This window comes from Glycine max, chromosome 10, assembly GCF_000004515.6.
Source record: "Glycine max cultivar Williams 82 chromosome 10, Glycine_max_v4.0, whole genome shotgun sequence".
Lineage (NCBI taxonomy): Eukaryota > Viridiplantae > Streptophyta > Magnoliopsida > Fabales > Fabaceae > Glycine > Glycine max.
The window spans coordinates 2,412,184-2,430,050 of NC_038246.2; the positions used below are offsets into that span (position 1 = coordinate 2,412,184).

Consider the following 17,867-nt stretch of genomic DNA (forward strand, 5'->3'; position numbering starts at 1 on the left):
CTGCATGAAGTTATTGTAGACGAAAAGTACGAAATACTCGTTCCTTGTATTTCATTGGTTAACAGTTATATATATATATATATATATATATATATATATTCAAGTATTTGTAGATTCAAGTTTTTGTAATTAACTTTCGTGTATTGTTTTCTTTGTACTATTCAGTAATTTCCATAAATAAATAATATTCAAGTATTTTTTTTCTAAAAAGAGAAATAATATAATTATCTTTGTAATAGATACTATGAAAAAGAAATAAGAAGATATCTGTCTAAAAATAAAAATGTCATTATCTTCACAATAAAAATTATTAAAAAAATCAATAGCAATTTTTTATAAAAAATAAAAAGGTAGATAATACTTAAATTAAATTATTGGATCTTATAAGACATTATTATATATTAAGAGTATGAAAAATTTATTAAAAAATACTATAAATATGAAAAATATATTTAAATCCTTCTCTTATAATTATATTTGAGTTCAAATGAAATATTTGCCTTTTTCATTGGGAAACGTAGGCTCTTGGCATACCTTTCGGCGGGCACAATAAAGCATAAGAATACTTTTCTTTCTTTTATTTTTTTTGGAGCAGACTGCTTTATTCAATCACTTTATAGTTTCCCCATGGCAAGCAAAGCACAGAACCACCCCAGATTTTTGTTAGCAACACAACGGGCACGTGTAACGTCATTCCACGTGGCATGGAGCCAGAAACCGACACCAGTAGGTAAACTCAAACTTCTCAGATACATTGAATATTTTTCTTTTTGTTGAACGTTCAGTACTTGCAGAATCCTGGCCCCAGCTCAGCAATTAGCATAACGTTGGTTGTAATTTTTAATTTTATTTGAAAAGAATAGAAAAAAAATAAAAATGTTAAATAAAACCACTAGTGTGACATGAATTTAAATCACACGAGCGTTTAGAAAACATTCTCTTAATACATATTATTTGATTGAAATTACAAAATTAAGTGAGCCACGTGGCGAGAGCCACAAAAATTTAAGATTTTTATTGAATTTTTTTTAAAATATTTTAAAAAATGCGTTATAAATATTTTTCTTGAAATTATTTATATGTATTTTTTATATTTTTATTTATAAGACTTAAATTTAAAATAATATTTTTTTATAAAATCTGTCGAATAATATTTTTTATATTAATTATTTTTAGACTATGAATATTATTAATTAAAAAAAATACATTAACAAATAATTAGAAGAGAAAAGAATATTCATAATAAAAAATAATTTTATAAAAAATTTATAAATTTAAGTTAAACTTATTGTTATTAATTAAATTAATCATTTTTTAATATTAAATTAAATAATTATATATTACAAAAGAAAATAATAATTTTACAGAGTTAATTAATAACAAAATATTATTAATATATAATTTAAAGTTAATTATTATAAAAAAAACAAATTTTGTAATTAATTATTTTTTATGTATTCAATACATAACTTTTTTTTTTTTTGTAATGACATAATCTATCTTCTCTGACGTAGTAATAAAGAAAAATCGTCCATATTGACCAGACCAACCATTCCTACTTTACATTAATTAATACAGATTTTTTATTCTAGTGCAATTAACTAATACAGATATGCAGATATATACGCGATTCTTGTGTTGAGTGTTGAGGTTCATTTCATTTTCAGATCCGCTGCTGGCCGGAGCTGATTTTAAGATTTTTCATTTCTTCCAAACTAAATCAAACCAAACAAATACATAAAATCAATGTTATTATAAGTTAACCAAAGCCATGAAATCAGTGTAGCTCCGAGGAAAAGCGACATTACTATCATACCCTTCTCGTGTTTCTTCTTCATTTTTTCTCTCTTCCACTGTCGGTGACGGGTAATTTTCGTGTTCCCTATTTCTTGTGAAAGTTTTGATTTAATGACTAGGAGAAAGCTCAGTTTTTTTCTTATTATTTTTGTGTGGCAGTGATTTATTAATTTCTGTATTTTTCGCTTTATTTTTTTTTCAGTGTCTGAGATTCTGAGAAAGTTTATGTGGTTGATTTGAATCGGTTGTGTGGTGTGGTGGGAAAATAATTTCGGTTACATGTTTAAAAAGGCAAAGATTTTGGTTGTGTGCTTGTTTCTGAAACCTCGTACTGAGTTGTAGCACTTGGATCTTGTGGATTGAGCCTTTAAGTCGCTATCTTACTCAGCGATTGTGGTTATGGAGACCCTTTTTGTTGTTGAGCAGCATAATAAGAACCAATACTACAACAGGTCCAAGTCACAGGGTCATGCTCGATTTGGGGGGTCACCTTCAAGGGGCTTTAGGGATATCAATTGCAGAACTTTTGAGTCTGGGAGAACTGGTATATTGCCAACACCTTTGAAATCGCATCATGGTTCTCCCAAAACACCACCTAACTCTGATAACAAAATGGTTGGGAAAGTAAAAGTTACTCCTAAGAGCACCCCAATTCCCATCAATGGTAAAGCTTATAGAAAAGAAGAGAGTGAAGATGTCCCTAATGGTGGGGGTCTTTTGCTTTCTGAATTGTGGGCTGGACCTACCTACTCAAACTCACCACCTCCCAGTTCCTTGCCAATTCCCAAGTTTTCCGTCTGGCCGAAGAGGACCGTGTCTCTTGATCTCCCTGGTTCCTCCTCCCCTGAGATTGAAATGCACCCTGTGGCTAAGTCTGCGCCCTCTTCCCCTAGCAGGGAGCTTTTGGATTTGCCTTTTACAAGGGATTTCTTTGATGATAATGCTGATTCTGCTGCGACTAAGACCCTGTGTCGCATTCTTAATCTTAACATCAATGATGACTGAAATGGAAGGAGCAATAGGCTCCTGTTAGTGTTAGATGTGTATAGATACCAAATAAAGTTCGTAGTCTTAGTTGGTTTATGTTGCCTTTGGTTGTGGTGTTGCCCTTGACAATCTGGGCTGTGATGGTGGGTCAACAATCTCCAGATTTTGGAATTTGGATCAAGCTTTTAGCTGTGGAGAGGGTAACTGGGTGTATACTAGAGGAATCTATTGAAAGCAGGCTTTGCTATGGATTGTACAACTTGATGGAAGCTTCGATGAAAATGTTTGGTATATAGAATAGTGGTAATGGGTAGAAGTGGCATGGAATAGACTTGGGTTGACATTGATTTAATCTATTGGACCTGAAGAATCCTGTATTTATGATACATAGTTCTCAGCATCATCTCCTCCTCACAGAATGGTTAACTTTCCCTTATTCTTGCGTAGGATTTAGGCCTCTTGCTTTAGATATTATTTATATACTGCAAAATCCTCCCCTCCCCTTCCTGCCCTTCTCTCTCTATCTGTTTCTTCTTTCTACAATCCTTAACCATTCAAACTTATATTCTAATTATGTATATAGTGTGCATCACTGTCATATCAGTCTTCTAGATGGTAATGCTGTTTGCTAGTTACTACCTTCCTCACCTGTCTTTCTTTTCCTCTAGTCATCTTTGTTTCTCTTTGGTTAACTTTGTATTTAGCTACCCTCAGTGAGGGTGTAGTTTACCCCTTCATCATCTTTTCTGTTTTTTTTCAAAGAAAAGTAAGAAGGGATTGGTAGTAGTCTTTTGCAGTATCTGCTTCAGTTTTTAGGATTAATCCATGTCACTCCACCTACTAGTAAACCCCTGATATGTTTCATTCCGAGTAATGCTTATTTCCTTAGTCCTAGACCTAGTTCTCTCCTGGCTTATCTTCCATTTTCATGGGGTGTGTTGACCGTTCTATGCCAAATTTTAAGGTATGATCTCACTTGTTGATTATTTAAATACTTCTGCTATATTCTTTTCATGCCATTACATTGCAGTTGCTAAGAACTGTTCACTGTGTTATCAGGGTGGCAAAACTTTATGAAGTTTGTTTGGATCGTGACTTGTGAGATGTGGTCAGTTGCAACTCAGTTTTTCTCCCTAATGTCCGTTGTGGCTCATAAATTTGTCTGTGTTTCTTTCTTTCTGCCTCAGTTACTTGTGGATTTTGTTTGGTCTGCTGGAATATGTTACTGACTCTTAACTATACAACATTTTGTATCTGAATTAAATCTCCTTGTTAATTTATATAGCTGTTCTTCGGAAGCTATGTCCTATGGCATGATTATCTACATTTTATGAACTGTTGTATCTGTTGTCAGTTGTTTGATCTTTTAAATGAATTGGTTTCCAAATATTGATGGAACTTGGGCTATGAAATATTCAGTAATGATTCTCACGCATCAAAGATTTGGTATCATGTTTAAACAATTCCAATTCAGAAAGGTCTGTTTTCCTGCTTTGGAAACTGCATGTTTGGTTCCTTCGGATAAACCAATTTACACGCGGGAACGTGGAGTGGTATACAACATTCCTCATAAATCAAAATATTTTAGTATGTCAGGGTACTTCACTTTGTTCAGTTCAGTGCATATGATCTCAACGAATCCACTTCTTAGTTTTCTTCGCATTGGCGAAAGTTAGTGTGTTGGCTGACCTAATTCTAAATCAATATGGTTGCAACTTAGTAGTGGTATTATCAATGTGTCTGAGCAGTACAGTACATGAGAAAACTGATATACAACAGTGTTCTTTTGATATCACTACATTGATATACTGAGAACAAAATAAAGATGTATAATAAAGCAATGTTCTTCTGTAAGTTAAATCAACTTATGCACCCTGACTTTTGTAAAAGTTCTCTCAATTAAATAATTTCAGCTACGAGGATAATTTCAAGGTGTAACTGTTTTGTTATTTAATTGCTTTACTGTATTTGTACAGAACTAACTATTCACGGGAAACATTTCAACTATTTGGTTAAATACGAATGTCTGAATGTGGTTAGTTTGTCATCCCTAGTAACTAATAATTATAGCAGATGTCAAAGGAGTCGCCATCTTTTAGGTTACTTTTGTTTGTTCCTTGTCACAATTAATTGAGCATCTCGGCATTTTAGCGTGCTCACTTTACAGTACCTTGGGTCCCAATTCCATTGTGTTCTTGTTTTCACCCTATAAGTTGAACTGAGCCTTCCCGAACGTCAATTTTTTTAATTAATGATTCTCTAGGTACAAGACTAGCTACTCAAGGTTGCTGGTGATTTTCATGCGCACTAGTAAGTCCTGTTTGTCATTTACTTTCATTTTCATATTTGGGATACACAGTCTCAGGCTCAGGCTGAAGTAATAACATTTTTTGTTGTTACAAAGTCTTACATTGGCTTAATTGGAAATTTAGTCCTCCTAATTGTCTTATTGGAACTGAATTTTGTGCATCTAATCAATGTCCAATAAAAGCACGACACGTGATCATCAATGTAAAAAAAAATTAACGGTCAACATTCAAATTTGAAATTCAGGATTAAAATTATCAGATTGAAAAACAAAATGAAAGACTCAATTGATAAATTAAATTATAGGGAGACTAAATTCATGAATTGAGATAAAATAGGAGAACCAAATTTACAATTAAACCTAAATTGTTTGAGTCAAGATCAAAAGTCATTTATAAATATTATTTTCTCTTAATTCATTCAGAACTTGATTTCGTAACAAATGGTTAATTAAAAGGGTAAGAGGCTCTCGATCTCAATCCATAGCCCAAAAACTGAAAAAAGTACCTGTATTGCATAAAGAAGGAAACCAAAGTACCACCAATTTCCCCTTTGTGAATAAAATTAACGATTTGCTTTGAAGTGGGGATTTCTTATCTCATGTTTAAAGCTATATTGTGACCGGTATTGTTTAAAGCTAATCCATCGCGCGTCTTTGGAATTTTTATGATTTTGTCTTTGCGGTACGTGATGTTGCTTTTATGATGACCCCATTTTATTTTAGACCCTTTTGTTGCCTATGCCCGTTCAAGACACATAGATAGTTGGGGATGTTAAATGAATTGTGATAATGGTGTTGGGGAGGTGGGACATGAAATGAATTTTGCTAATTTAATACTCACTCCTTCACTTTCATATTATTTATTTCTAAAATATTAAAATACTAATTGAAATTTTAAAATGATTTTTTTATAAAAATTATAATATCTAATATTGTTAACATTCTTGTAATAATTTGTAATAAAATCTTTTTACCATTTTTTAACAAATGCATTTCACTGCACATTAGTAAGATCTTTTGTTTAATACACACTTCTTAACAGATATTAATTACTTAAATTTATGTGAATAAATAATACACACTTCTTAATACACACTTCTTAACTAGTTATTTTAGCGAATAAATAATTTTAAATATATAAATTATATTACAATTAAAGTTTAAAATAAACAAGTACATTTGAATAAATAAACTATATTTTAGATTCATAGTGAATAATTTAAACTTTGATAAAATATTAGTTTTTAATTATTGAGATTTTTTAAAAGAAAACTATGAAAATATAATTTAGAAATGGAGATAAAAGAGAATAAATTAAAAAAATAGACTGTTAAGAAGATTGAGTATACAAATATTGATAAAAGAAAGATAGTTTAAGAGAATTTAGAGATTTTTTTTTTACAAACAAAATTTAGACTGTTGCATAATAACATGTAAATATGTCCAAAGAAGAGAAAGGATAGAAGATTGAGAAAGTCTAATTGAGCGGAGAGAACTTTTCTCTGAGTTATGTACTTTAATTTATAATATAAAAGTAAATATTTTTTTAAAATAAATATAATTATGAAGTTTTTGAGTGAAATAGTAATGCATGATTTGACGATAATAATTTCCTATGTTTCTAGAAGTAACATATATTTGAGATAAGTTAAACTACACAAAATAACTTATAAAATGAGACGGACATCCAGAATTGCTTTTATCCCAAAGTTTGATATTTTGGGATACCCTTATTATACGCATCAAATTTTCTAATGGAAGCCTAATATTCAACTATTTTGATAACGAAAGCGAAGTAATAATAGGTAAGGATAAGGACTTTTAACAAATGTATATTTCTCTGTCAATGTCATTTTTTTTATAAACTATTTAATGGTTTTGCTGGAATTTTCTCAATCGAGGGGCGTAATAATAATAATAATAATAGAATTCGTGCAAGAGAGGAATCTTCTTGAGAAAAATAATGAATTGGTCCCCATTTACAATTATATGCATCATCATCATCTACCCGGATAAGAAGAAAATAAAAGTCATATATCATCATCTGCTTCAGCCGAAAACAAAGGGAGAAAACCGTAAGCAATCTAAAAAAACTACTCATTTCTTGAAGTGAACTCTACATCCTCATCCTCTCTTATCTCTATTTGCAAGGGAGAGACCAAAAAAACAGAAAACAAAAGAAACTTCACAAGGGTAAAATATAATATGCTAGTCACAACAAAACATCATCTAGAAAATCCTAACCAAGAATGGAAAATTGTGACTAGCTGGTTATCCTCATCAGTATGCAACACTTTCGAGGCCGTGGTAGAAGTAAAATATTCTCATTAGTATCTGTCAAATTCTGAATTTCTTGCTCCATCTAGCACCATCTCTTGGTGGCGACATTCTTTGCTGCAGAAAGCTTTCTCTCCTCTACAAAACACAACCCAAATGAATTAGAAAAGGAAAATAAAATCATATTTGATTAAAATCATTTTAGTCTATCACTAGGAAGCATTGGAAATGGACCTAGCTTAATTATACCTGTAAATAAAAATGTCCTTAGTCTGCTCAAGATGCTTCTTGCAAGTGTGACAGAAGCTAAGGAAATTGAGTGAAGGAGAATTGGGTGTATTTGGCAGGGAACAGTAGCTTTCCACAATACAATTGTCGAATATGTGTGTTGTTCTTGGATTAGGTCCATGTGCTATCACACACGTGTACTCCTCAGAAAGCTCCATCTCACTCAAACTCAGAACACCAGTTGCAACAGATAATGGAGAATCCTTGGTTTTGGCAGCACAATCAGCAGCAGCAGCAGAAGCACATGTTTTGGATTCAAATGAAGGTGGTGGCAGTGACAGAGGCAAAGGTGGGATTTTTACTCTATGCTTAGTTCCAAACAGAACCGTTCCACTACTTGGTTTAGTTGAATTCTGAGGAAAAGTTTCATCTTTGAGTGCACCAACAAGAGCAAGGCCAATGCATTTGGAGTCCCAAGAGGTTGTGTTTTCTGAGGCTGCTGCTTCATGTGACAAAGGACTCCCAAATGGGGATGATAAGGCTCTGGTGTCAAGAATCGATGTGGGACTTCTCAAAGCCTCAGCTCCAGCTGAGAGACACTTGGCAGTGAAGTCTCGGAATTTTGGTGAAAATAGAGAAGGAATGATGGTTCTTTTGTAACTCTGATTTGGACATGGCTGGGAGGAGCTGTGATCACCCATCAAACTTGGCTTCGTCACAGCTCTTGATCTGTTTCTCAGCAGCATTAAGGCCTTAATTAACAAAACAAACAACTGATTAAATTGATGTTACAAAGAAAAGAAAACCACTTTCATTGATTTGCAGACTATAATATCCAAAAACAATATATGTACCTTGTTACACTTGAGGTTCAGGGTTCTTTTTAGGAAATAAAGAATTCTAGTGTGAAGAATTTGAGACACAGCCAAAAAAAGAAGTGGTGATCTGAAACTGTGTCAGGGTAACTGAATTGCCTCTGCTCCCTCTTGTTAATTTTGTTCAACAGGAAAAAAAAAGCATATATTCTATTCCCATCAAAGAGATGTTAGTACTGCAACTCACTTTGGGGTGTTTATTTATTTTTTTTTTTTGAGTTTAAATTCAGGAACTTTATGGAGAACAAACAGAAAGAGAAGAAAAAAGAGGGAAGCTTTCGATTTGGAAGAGAGAGAAGGATAGATAGATGCCGGAATGTGGCTTTTAAAGGAAGAAAAAGCAAAAGATGTAGTGTGCATGAAAATCAAACGTTATTACTTCCAAGTTTTGCTTTCATTTTCATTTTTTTTATTAACAGGATACTATTTTTTTTTCTCTCCTTATAAACCCAAACTGTGCCATTAAACGATTTTTTTATTATTGATTTTGTCTTTTCTTATCCTTTATTCACAGATGACTGATCCAAGGTATTTTGTACTGACTCTGGTGTGGTTTCGAACAAGGAAACGGATGGTAAAGGAAGCTCCTATAAATATGTTCTAAATAAGAAAAGGAAGAATATCGGATAATTCAGAATTCGTTATAAGACAAATTATTTTTTTTATTTTGCATTTAGTGAACGTGAACTTGAGATTTTGTTTAAGAAAAGTAAAGTCATGATTACTTATAGACACCAGTTAGAACTATACAATTTGATTAGTTTTCACAATTGATTAAACAACATTGCTAACTTTATTTATTGTTGTTTCCACAAATCTCCGTACTTTATGAGATTCGAATCTAAGAATTAAGATAAGTTTAATCCTTTCTCCGTTTTTTAGTTTTTTTACTTGGAGATAACACTCCGTTTTTTTTTTATAAAGATTAGTCTCTTCACTAAGATGTAAAAGAAAAACCATCATATCTAAAGTATCATATTTATTATTATTATTATTTATATTTGAATTCTTCTTTTCCCTTTCTTCTTTCTACCCACATATCTCAGAAATAGACTTTACATTTAACATTTTCCTCAATATAACTTTGTGGCGTTAGTTGGATCATTCATCATCGATACATTTTGATGAATTGGTGTATTATTATTATCTCTCATTGTACACTACGATGGCTAAGGTGTGTACACGTACTTGTATAAATCACTTTTTTTATGCCTCTTGTATATATAGAAATCACTTTATTTGTGGTTATGGCTTAACTTCGATATGCAGGCACCTTTTTTGCAAGTTTGTAACTTGTAAGTTGAGGTAATCTATCAATTATTAAACTAAAGTCTTGGTCGAACAAATTATTTGAACATGTTTATTCTAGAACGTAACTTGTGCAACATCCCACGTGAAATATTCTCGACTACAAAGTTTAATCCAATTTTGATAGTTTTTAAGCACAACACTACATTGAAGTCAAGCATTGGAGTTTAATAGGAAATGTACATCAAATACACAATGTATACTTGAGTGTAAGCATTATATTTTAAATTGTTTTGTGGTAAGTAAAATTAAAATTCATAGCTCTGGATTTACCACTTTTTTTTATAGCTCAGAGTTTACCATTTATTGGCTTAGAAGGTTCAAATTGTTTTCGTTTGAAGTTAAGGCTTCACTTTATGGAGCATATTGAACCATTTGATTGAGCTGTTTAATTTCATTTTCATAATTTAATACGTGAGCCTTGCACACAGAATAACTATGAATATATCATGACTTAGCTGCAATAAATTGATCACAAATGAATGCATCTTTTTTTTTTGGACAGAATGAATGCGTCTTTATGCATCATAAAATTGATCTCAATGAACATATTATGAACCATTGTAATATTGACATACAAACCACCGAATAATTTTTTTATGAGATGTTCATATCATATCATGTTCGTATTGAAAAATTACATAGCTTTTCTATATAAAGAAGGGACCAGAAATCTGATTTATTATATGCCAAAATACATGACATATTTAAGAGAACTCATCCGTGTAGAATGTCTCATCAAATTGTGCTACAAATCGCACATTATTTTTCCTCTTTCCCTGAGGGTCATGATTTCTATCGAAGCCAAGATTGGTTTATTAGTACAACAACACTCAAATACAAAACATAACGTAGTGGGTTAAAGTGGGTTTTGGGGTGGGTGGTCCATCTACTCAATCAAAACATGAGGGGCATAAATGAAAATAAAAGAAAAAAAAAAGATTTGGGAATTGAGAAAATGGTGGGGCCCAATCTGAAGGGTGTGGCTGTGGCTGAAACTTTCATGCTCCGGTCCAGCCCAGCGCCAAATACGTACACTCATTCATTGTCGTCGTGAGATGGGACGTAACGTATTTCGACTCTTCTACGCTTCTTCTATCATCTGAAGCTTAAAATAGAAAAAAAACAAAAAAGCCATCTCAAAAGTGTGTTTTCAAAATAATAGAATATTAGTATTAAAAAATTTATTATATTTATTAACAATTTCTTAGAATTTATTTTTGATACACTATAGATGTAAATTCTTATATATTATCTATAAGCTAATTAGAAATCATTGAGATATAAAAGTGGGTTTATGTTCTACATTTTGAAAGAAATTTGGTGGACACCAAAATTTGAAAGTAACATGCACTGTTATTTTTTATTATTACTAAAGATATAATATGATTTGACAAAAAGAAAAGGACAGAAAAATAATAAGTGTTGATAAAGGTTTTGATATATATATATATATATATATATATATCTTAACTCACTAAAAAATTATTTAAAAAAATAAAAAAAAAGATTTTATTTAAGTTAAAAAGAGCTTAAATATTTATGTTATTTTATAAATTAAAATAACTTTTTCACAAGTTCTCTCAAATACATCCTAAATGTAATAACATTAGAGTATCAAAATTTTTCTCACCGTTCGAAATACAAATTAAAATTTAGCATAAACAATATATTTGAAAAAGGAAAATTAATTTTATGAGTTTAATTTGTACATACAATCTCAATTCATAATTACATATCAACTGTAAATTTCTAATTAATCTCTTAAAATACATTTTTTTTCTCATAATTGAATTTCAGAAATTTATTTATTAATTCCAAGATCGAACTAAATTATGAAGATGCATTACACGAAGTTTACTCCATGGGTAAATCCACGTGGCTGGCCATGTTGATTAGCCATTGATCTCGTGGACGTCACCATCTTACTCAGCAACCTATCTTCTCTTTTTATTGTAGAAGATGCTACCTTTTCGAACCTTGTATTTCTCCAACGTGGGACTTTAATGCATCTTTTTCAACTCTCCTCGCGCCCCAGCCATTATAACCCTATTCAACAAGGAATGATATGCTATGGATTTTCTTCCTTCAAAAACCTACTCTGCCAACTCAAATCTGTTAAGGTAAGGTTGTACCCTTTATAAGTTTAGACTTTAGAGTATTGTATACTTATACATCTTCCCGAATCAAGTAAAGAATATAAATGAGACTAATATTGTTTAGAGTAGTGCATGAACTTCATTGTTTTGCTTGAAAACATTACCTTATCTTATTACCACATAATAGTCAACAAAACAACAAGGACAAATATTATGGCTTACATACAACAACTCAAAGAAGCCATTGAACAACCTAATTCTTCGTCTCCTGTTGAAGGAATTCACATTCCTTAGTTGGAGCACACATATCACATAAGCCTAGAAAGTGAAAGCCTAAATTCTCAGCTGTGTACAACCAAGAATAGTACCACCACACCTTGTCATTGGAGCTGCCTGGCGCCACGTCGGTCTCTCGCTCGCAAGTGTAAGAACATCAACATCAGACAGTGGCTTGATGTCCCAATTCCACCTGTCAGGGCCAATGACACCTCCAATCACATATAATTCATCACCTAAACCAATCATTGCAAATCCAATTCTCCTTCGAAATTCAGAAGCTGAACCAACTACCTTCCTCATTTTTTTGTCTTGCTTGATGATTAATCCATGGCTTATCACATAAAGGGCATCCCTGATAACTGCCATTTGACCATGGAGCCACCCATATTCCTCTACCGTCCACTGACCTGCATTGTCTAAAACTTGCACTGTTGACATATCCTTGTGCAGGACATGCACCTTTCCTCCAATCACCACTCCCGAACAGGCTGAGTTATGGGTGCGATGAAGATCAGGCATTGGAATCCAAACATCTTTCTCGGGATCATATATTTCTGCTTGAGATATTGACTTTCTGCAGCTAGTGAAGCCCCCAGCCACAACTATTTTTCCATTCATAACACAGCATGCAAACATAGAACGGGGGACGAGCATTGCCGCACGGGGGGACCACTGCCGTACTACTGGGTCATACGACCAGACTTCATTTGTTGCAAAACAACCATCTTGGTCACCCGTCAAAGGATCAACAGCATCACTTCCACCACCAATCACAAACAACTTTCCAGCAGTGGAGACGGCACCAAAATGTGAAAGGTGCCTGATTCTTGAGGGTAGAACAGGAAGAGTTATCCAGAGGTCTCGCTGAGGGTCATACAGCTGCCATAAGTTCTCTGGCTCAAAAGCACAGACACACAACAGATCCTCCGATGAACCAAGCTCCTGTCGAGCTTTAAATAGTTCAGGGCCACGAACAACTGCTCGCCAAGCACGAGAGACAAGCTCTAACTTTGGGTGGAGGTAGAAGGGAACCCATGCAAGGCACCTGATTGCAACAGCGTCAGGAAGTCCTTCAATCAGTCCAGACATAACAATCACTATTTCATCTATGTCCAACAATTATCCAACTCCTGCTTAACTGGAAGGTGCACCTGCAGTCACAATATATATCCAGTTATGCACATTAATAATAATTTAATACTTGAGAAATGCAAATGCAATATAAGAAAAGCATTACTAATTTGAAAGCCATCATCAGGTACAGATACGTTTTGACTGAGAAATGGTTGTTTCCAACATATAAGTAATTTATTTAATATTTGAATGAAGGGGGAGTTCACAAAGAGGTCATCCAAAACAAATGGAATGAAACTAAACTGAGGATATGTTTTATCATTTTCTTTTCTCACTTCATAATAGTCATTTGTCATTGAAACTTCTTCTGTATTTGAAAGCTAGACAAAAGATACAAAAATAGTAGAGCTAACTGCAAGTAAGAAAATATTGAATTACATGCAAAAATTATGTTCAATTGTTTCAGATGCAAGGCAGCACCATAGATCCACACAGTAGGTTTGATGCTTCACTAGACTCCATTAGATCTCAATTAGTGACACATACCGACCCAAAGGATCTCAGGTCAGAAGTCCATCTATCCAACTCAATGTGAAAGTCATGGGGACAATATTGATACTCTAACGAATGAGCATTTATGCCCTCAAAATCCCCACCATAGAGAAGCCTATTAATTAAGATTTTTATTAAAAAAAGAACTCTAAAGCATACCATTTTCACTCCTTTACCCTAAGCAACTGTCTACTGTCTGGTGTGCTCTCTTAGTCTTCAATCATTAGTCTGAATTTTATCTACCTACCCCATCTAATCTAAGAATTGAGACTATTACTTACAGAACATTGTTTCTAACTTACTTCCTTCAGAAAAGTTAAGAAAACACAATTAAATTTATTGCTTGATTGTTCCTTACAAAAATTACAAATACTCAAAACAACCAGCCCAGTGCTAAAATTTTTTGCAGGATCACTCACAAACAAATAAATTAAAGACCTAAAATTTAAGAATAAAAACTGCCACTGCAACAACAACACCACATCATTTTGCACTCTTTTTAAACACCTAATGCAACCCAGCATCATATTATGTTGAGTACCTATACAAAAGGATGAAAGAGATCAACCTTCTAAATAAAGAGGCCCATCACCTTATGGCACACAAGATCAAGTTTTGACTTCAGTTTTAAAGAATTTATGACAATGACAAATGCTACTATGCAGGTGTTTAGCTAACCCCCAGGACATAATTTCCAGAACACTTTATCACACACAAGATCATGTTTTGCCTCCAGTTTTCAAAGAATCTATGACAGTGATACATGCTAGTGTTTAGTTAATCTGCAGGACCTATTTCCCAGAACATGCATAAAAACAGCCAAGGAATGTTATGTTACGTTATGTGTTCATTTTTATTTTTTTACTTTCCTTTCCGTACAGAAGCGGCATATATCACAAAACTTCCAACACTAAATATCCAACTCCAACAGCAAATCAACAAACAGAAACAACAGAAAGTGAACACGAAAGGAAATACCAACGTCAAAGACATCTAAGTCACTGAAATTGTAAACGGATCACGCCAGCATAGCTTTCCTCGTCAAGTCCAAACAAGAGTGTGATACTTTGCCTTTCTAGAATATAATGAATCACTCAAATTGAAACTCGGCATATATTAAGGAGAAAACCATATTAATCTGTAAAAGGACAAATGAATTCCACAGGAAATTTTAACCCACAGAAACAAATGCAAAGAATATTCATTAGCTTTTTGGAAGCTAATAGAAGAGAGGCAGAGAGAAGGGAAAGCAAATACCGTCATTTAATGGACACACAGTTTTAGGAAACCACAATTCTAAATCCTCCTACAACATCTTCCTACTTGCTTTGTAGGATAAGTATTTCATTTTTTTTTTATGTTTCCAATATATTAAAAACATTTACTTTACGTTCTTTATAAAGTATTAGGAGGATTTGTAGCAGGATAGAGCATAACTCAATAGGAAATTCTATTGTTGTGCATGAGTTCTAAAAAAAAAACAACAACTGACATGATTCCACTAAGGAAAAATGATTGAAGAAGAGCATCAGTTCCAAGCTTCAATGTATGATCCAAAACTGAAATTTCCCGAAAACGTCATCACTACAAAACAACAACAAAAGAAAAAGCCAGACGCATTCTACGAAGAATTTGGACAATAAAGAGGGAAAACCCACTATTAACTTCAACCTATATTGATATTCCAACCCTAACATTTCAGCACCAGGAAAAAAAATTAACAAAAATAAGAAAAGAAAAGGAAGGGTATATATGTACAAGAATTTTCTCGAGTCCTAAAACAAAAAACCCTGTTGAAATTCAACATAAACGAAGAAAATGAATTTCGTGCAAAACGAAAATCTATGTAAATTAGGCATCATCCAGTAGCAACGATTCGAGTTACAGAATTTTATTTTTCTTTTATTATTTTAAGATTGGCTAACAGAGAGACATAGAGGTTTTACCTGAAAGAGAAGACAAGAGCGAAGAAGGAAGGGATTTGAGAAAGTGTTGAAGAGAGTAAGAGAAAGAGAAAGAGTAAGAGAAAGAGAAAGAGAAAAAGAAAAACGTAGGTGAAGAGAAGAGAAGATGGTTCCAGCGCTGCCAATAAAACTTGCACGGCCGAGTTGAAAGAGTTACCACTTACAACTTGCAACAGAAGCCAATGTTAACGTTGTCGTTATTGTTCTGTCTCATGAAATAAACCACTATTTTTCGTACTTTTAATTAACATTCAATCATTTTTTTTTTTTTACAATTTAACGCGTTATTTTTATTGTGCATAATGATACTTTAATATTAATTAAAAATAATATTAAAGCATCTTTAATGTTTCACATTTATGTTTTGTTTATGCAAATCAATTTTATATTTTTTTTCAACGGTGTAAATTTATTGTTTGATTTGTTTTTTTTTTAAGGTTAATGACAACCTTTTGTTGTATTCAGGTTCAATTAATCTTCTTTCCTTCCACTTAGTACAGTTGCGTGGTCTTTTCTAGGAATATTATTAATTCTTTTCATTTTCTTCCCCAAACCTTCTCTGTTGATCTCTAGAACATCGAATCTTTCTTTTCTTTTCTCTCTTAAACATTGTTTTCCCCTTGCCCAAGCTTGAGAGATTATTGTGCAATACTTCAAGGAAAATCCAAGTTAGGTTGATACATGAAAACTGCACGTGGAAAAGGAGATGAGTAATAATAATAATAATAAAGCCAACACAAAAATTAAATCAAAAGTACTTATACAATGCTGGTTCATTCGAGCTTGGCTGGCTATATATATGCTTGTTAGGTACTGATACCTAAATATTTAGAGGACAAGGGGTGAATCAATTTAATTACTGATATAGTTTCTGTCTTAGGGATCTTACGCAATTTCTATGGGTTGTCACTTGTCACTTGTAGTATAATGAAATTTTGTTTTGAAGAATATTTGTGAGGAAAAGAAAAGTTTCAAGACTCGTATTAATTGTCTAGAAGAAGTCTTTCTTAATTAAGTTGTAACTCGTAACGCAAATATGAAGCATTTTCAACATATTTAAACAGTTAAACAGAAAAACAACTTCTAGATAATATGTAGTTTCAATCAATTATGGCGATATTGAAAAATAGATGTTATCAGATAATTAATTTAATGAAGAGGCATTGGAGATGTATAGCTTTTGTGTCCATTGTTTCGAATTTATGTATTGGGTCAATAGTTTTTTTTTAGGAAATATTAGATTAATAGTTTTGAAACAGTAAAAAATATCAAAACTATTTTTTTTAAGAAAAAAATCAAAATTATTGATCATTATTAATAACAGATTAAAATTTATAATAATTGTTCAAAATGCTAAAATAAAGTGCCAAAATAAATCATAATAACACCTTCGTAATGCAGGGTTCAACTCGAATGAATTTGTGGTGTTGAAAAAATATGCATCTATCATAATAGAGGAAAATAAAGGACAAGGCGAAAAGAAGTCTAGGCTGTGAAATGAAGATAAAAGTCAAAGTCGTCGCAAATACTAAAGAAAAAGAAGTTGATGAAATTGGTTGCTCGGTGCAGGTTAAAGAACGTGTTGGCATATATATGGACCAAAGTTTACAAATTCGAAGTTTTAATAAATTTTATTTTGCAAATCAAAAAATAATTCCATCTTTTTTTCATTTCTATTATTTTTTACTAGTGTTCCATATCATTTTTTTATTAATAAATATTAATTTATTAACTTTATTAGAATTATCGGTTGAAAAATTTAAACTTTTTCCTTGTCTTCACACCCTTCCTTTAGCAAACTCTATATCATAATATGGAGCAAATTGAATACTCGTTTTTATTTTTATTTTTAGTGGGGATATGGTTGTTGAAGGAAATTTGGTATGTTGTCAGCTCAAACATCAATTGGGGAGGTGCAATCACAGTATTAATAAAGGAGGGGTGGAGGCGTTTAAGTAGGCAAATAGAGAGACTGAGAAGAAGAAATTATTAAAACTGGTGTCGGCAGCAAGAGGATGTGGGATTTGGAGTTTTGTGTGACATAGACAAACAGATAAACCAGAGTGTCCCGTGCAACTTGATTGAGAAACGGTATGGAGACAGAACATAGTCACTTGTA

General features: G+C 32.6%; 3 protein-coding genes across 12 annotated transcripts; 1 reads left to right on the forward strand and 2 right to left on the reverse strand.

Annotated features, from left to right (window-relative positions):
* The first annotated feature begins 1,596 nt into the window (after positions 1-1,596).
* Positions 1,597-4,082, forward strand: LOC100527889 (uncharacterized). Its single transcript, XM_003536536.5, has 3 exons — positions 1,597-1,866; positions 2,000-3,748; positions 3,844-4,082. The coding sequence occupies exon 2, from the start codon at positions 2,197-2,199 to the stop codon at positions 2,800-2,802; it is 606 nt and encodes a 201-aa protein (XP_003536584.1). The 5' UTR covers positions 1,597-1,866; positions 2,000-2,196; the 3' UTR covers positions 2,803-3,748; positions 3,844-4,082.
* Positions 4,083-7,162: 3,080 nt separating this feature from the next.
* LOC100811607 (FCS-Like Zinc finger 8) lies at positions 7,163-8,889 on the reverse strand. The gene is made up of 3 exons (XM_003536543.5): positions 8,452-8,889; positions 7,619-8,349; positions 7,163-7,507 (listed from the first exon to the last, which is right to left on the reverse strand). The coding sequence occupies exons 2-3, from the start codon at positions 8,341-8,343 to the stop codon at positions 7,420-7,422; spliced, it is 813 nt and encodes a 270-aa protein (XP_003536591.1). The 5' UTR covers positions 8,344-8,349; positions 8,452-8,889; the 3' UTR covers positions 7,163-7,419.
* A 3,135-nt stretch (positions 8,890-12,024) lies between these two features.
* Positions 12,025-15,961, reverse strand: LOC100814641 (F-box/kelch-repeat protein SKIP30). Of its 10 annotated transcripts, none has more exons than XM_041006285.1 (4): positions 15,731-15,961; positions 15,277-15,343; positions 14,763-14,859; positions 12,025-13,309 (listed from the first exon to the last, which is right to left on the reverse strand). In XM_041006285.1, exon 4 carries the CDS (start codon positions 13,245-13,247, stop codon positions 12,213-12,215), a length of 1,035 nt encoding a protein of 344 aa, XP_040862219.1. In that variant the 5' UTR covers positions 13,248-13,309; positions 14,763-14,859; positions 15,277-15,343; positions 15,731-15,961; the 3' UTR covers positions 12,025-12,212. The 10 variants fall into 10 exon arrangements, with proteins under 10 accessions (XP_040862219.1, XP_040862218.1, XP_040862217.1 ...); XM_041006284.1 differs by having other exon boundaries at positions 14,767-14,859; positions 15,277-15,368; XM_041006283.1 differs by having other exon boundaries at positions 14,763-14,922; positions 15,277-15,368.
* Between the last annotated feature and the right edge of the window lie 1,906 nt (positions 15,962-17,867).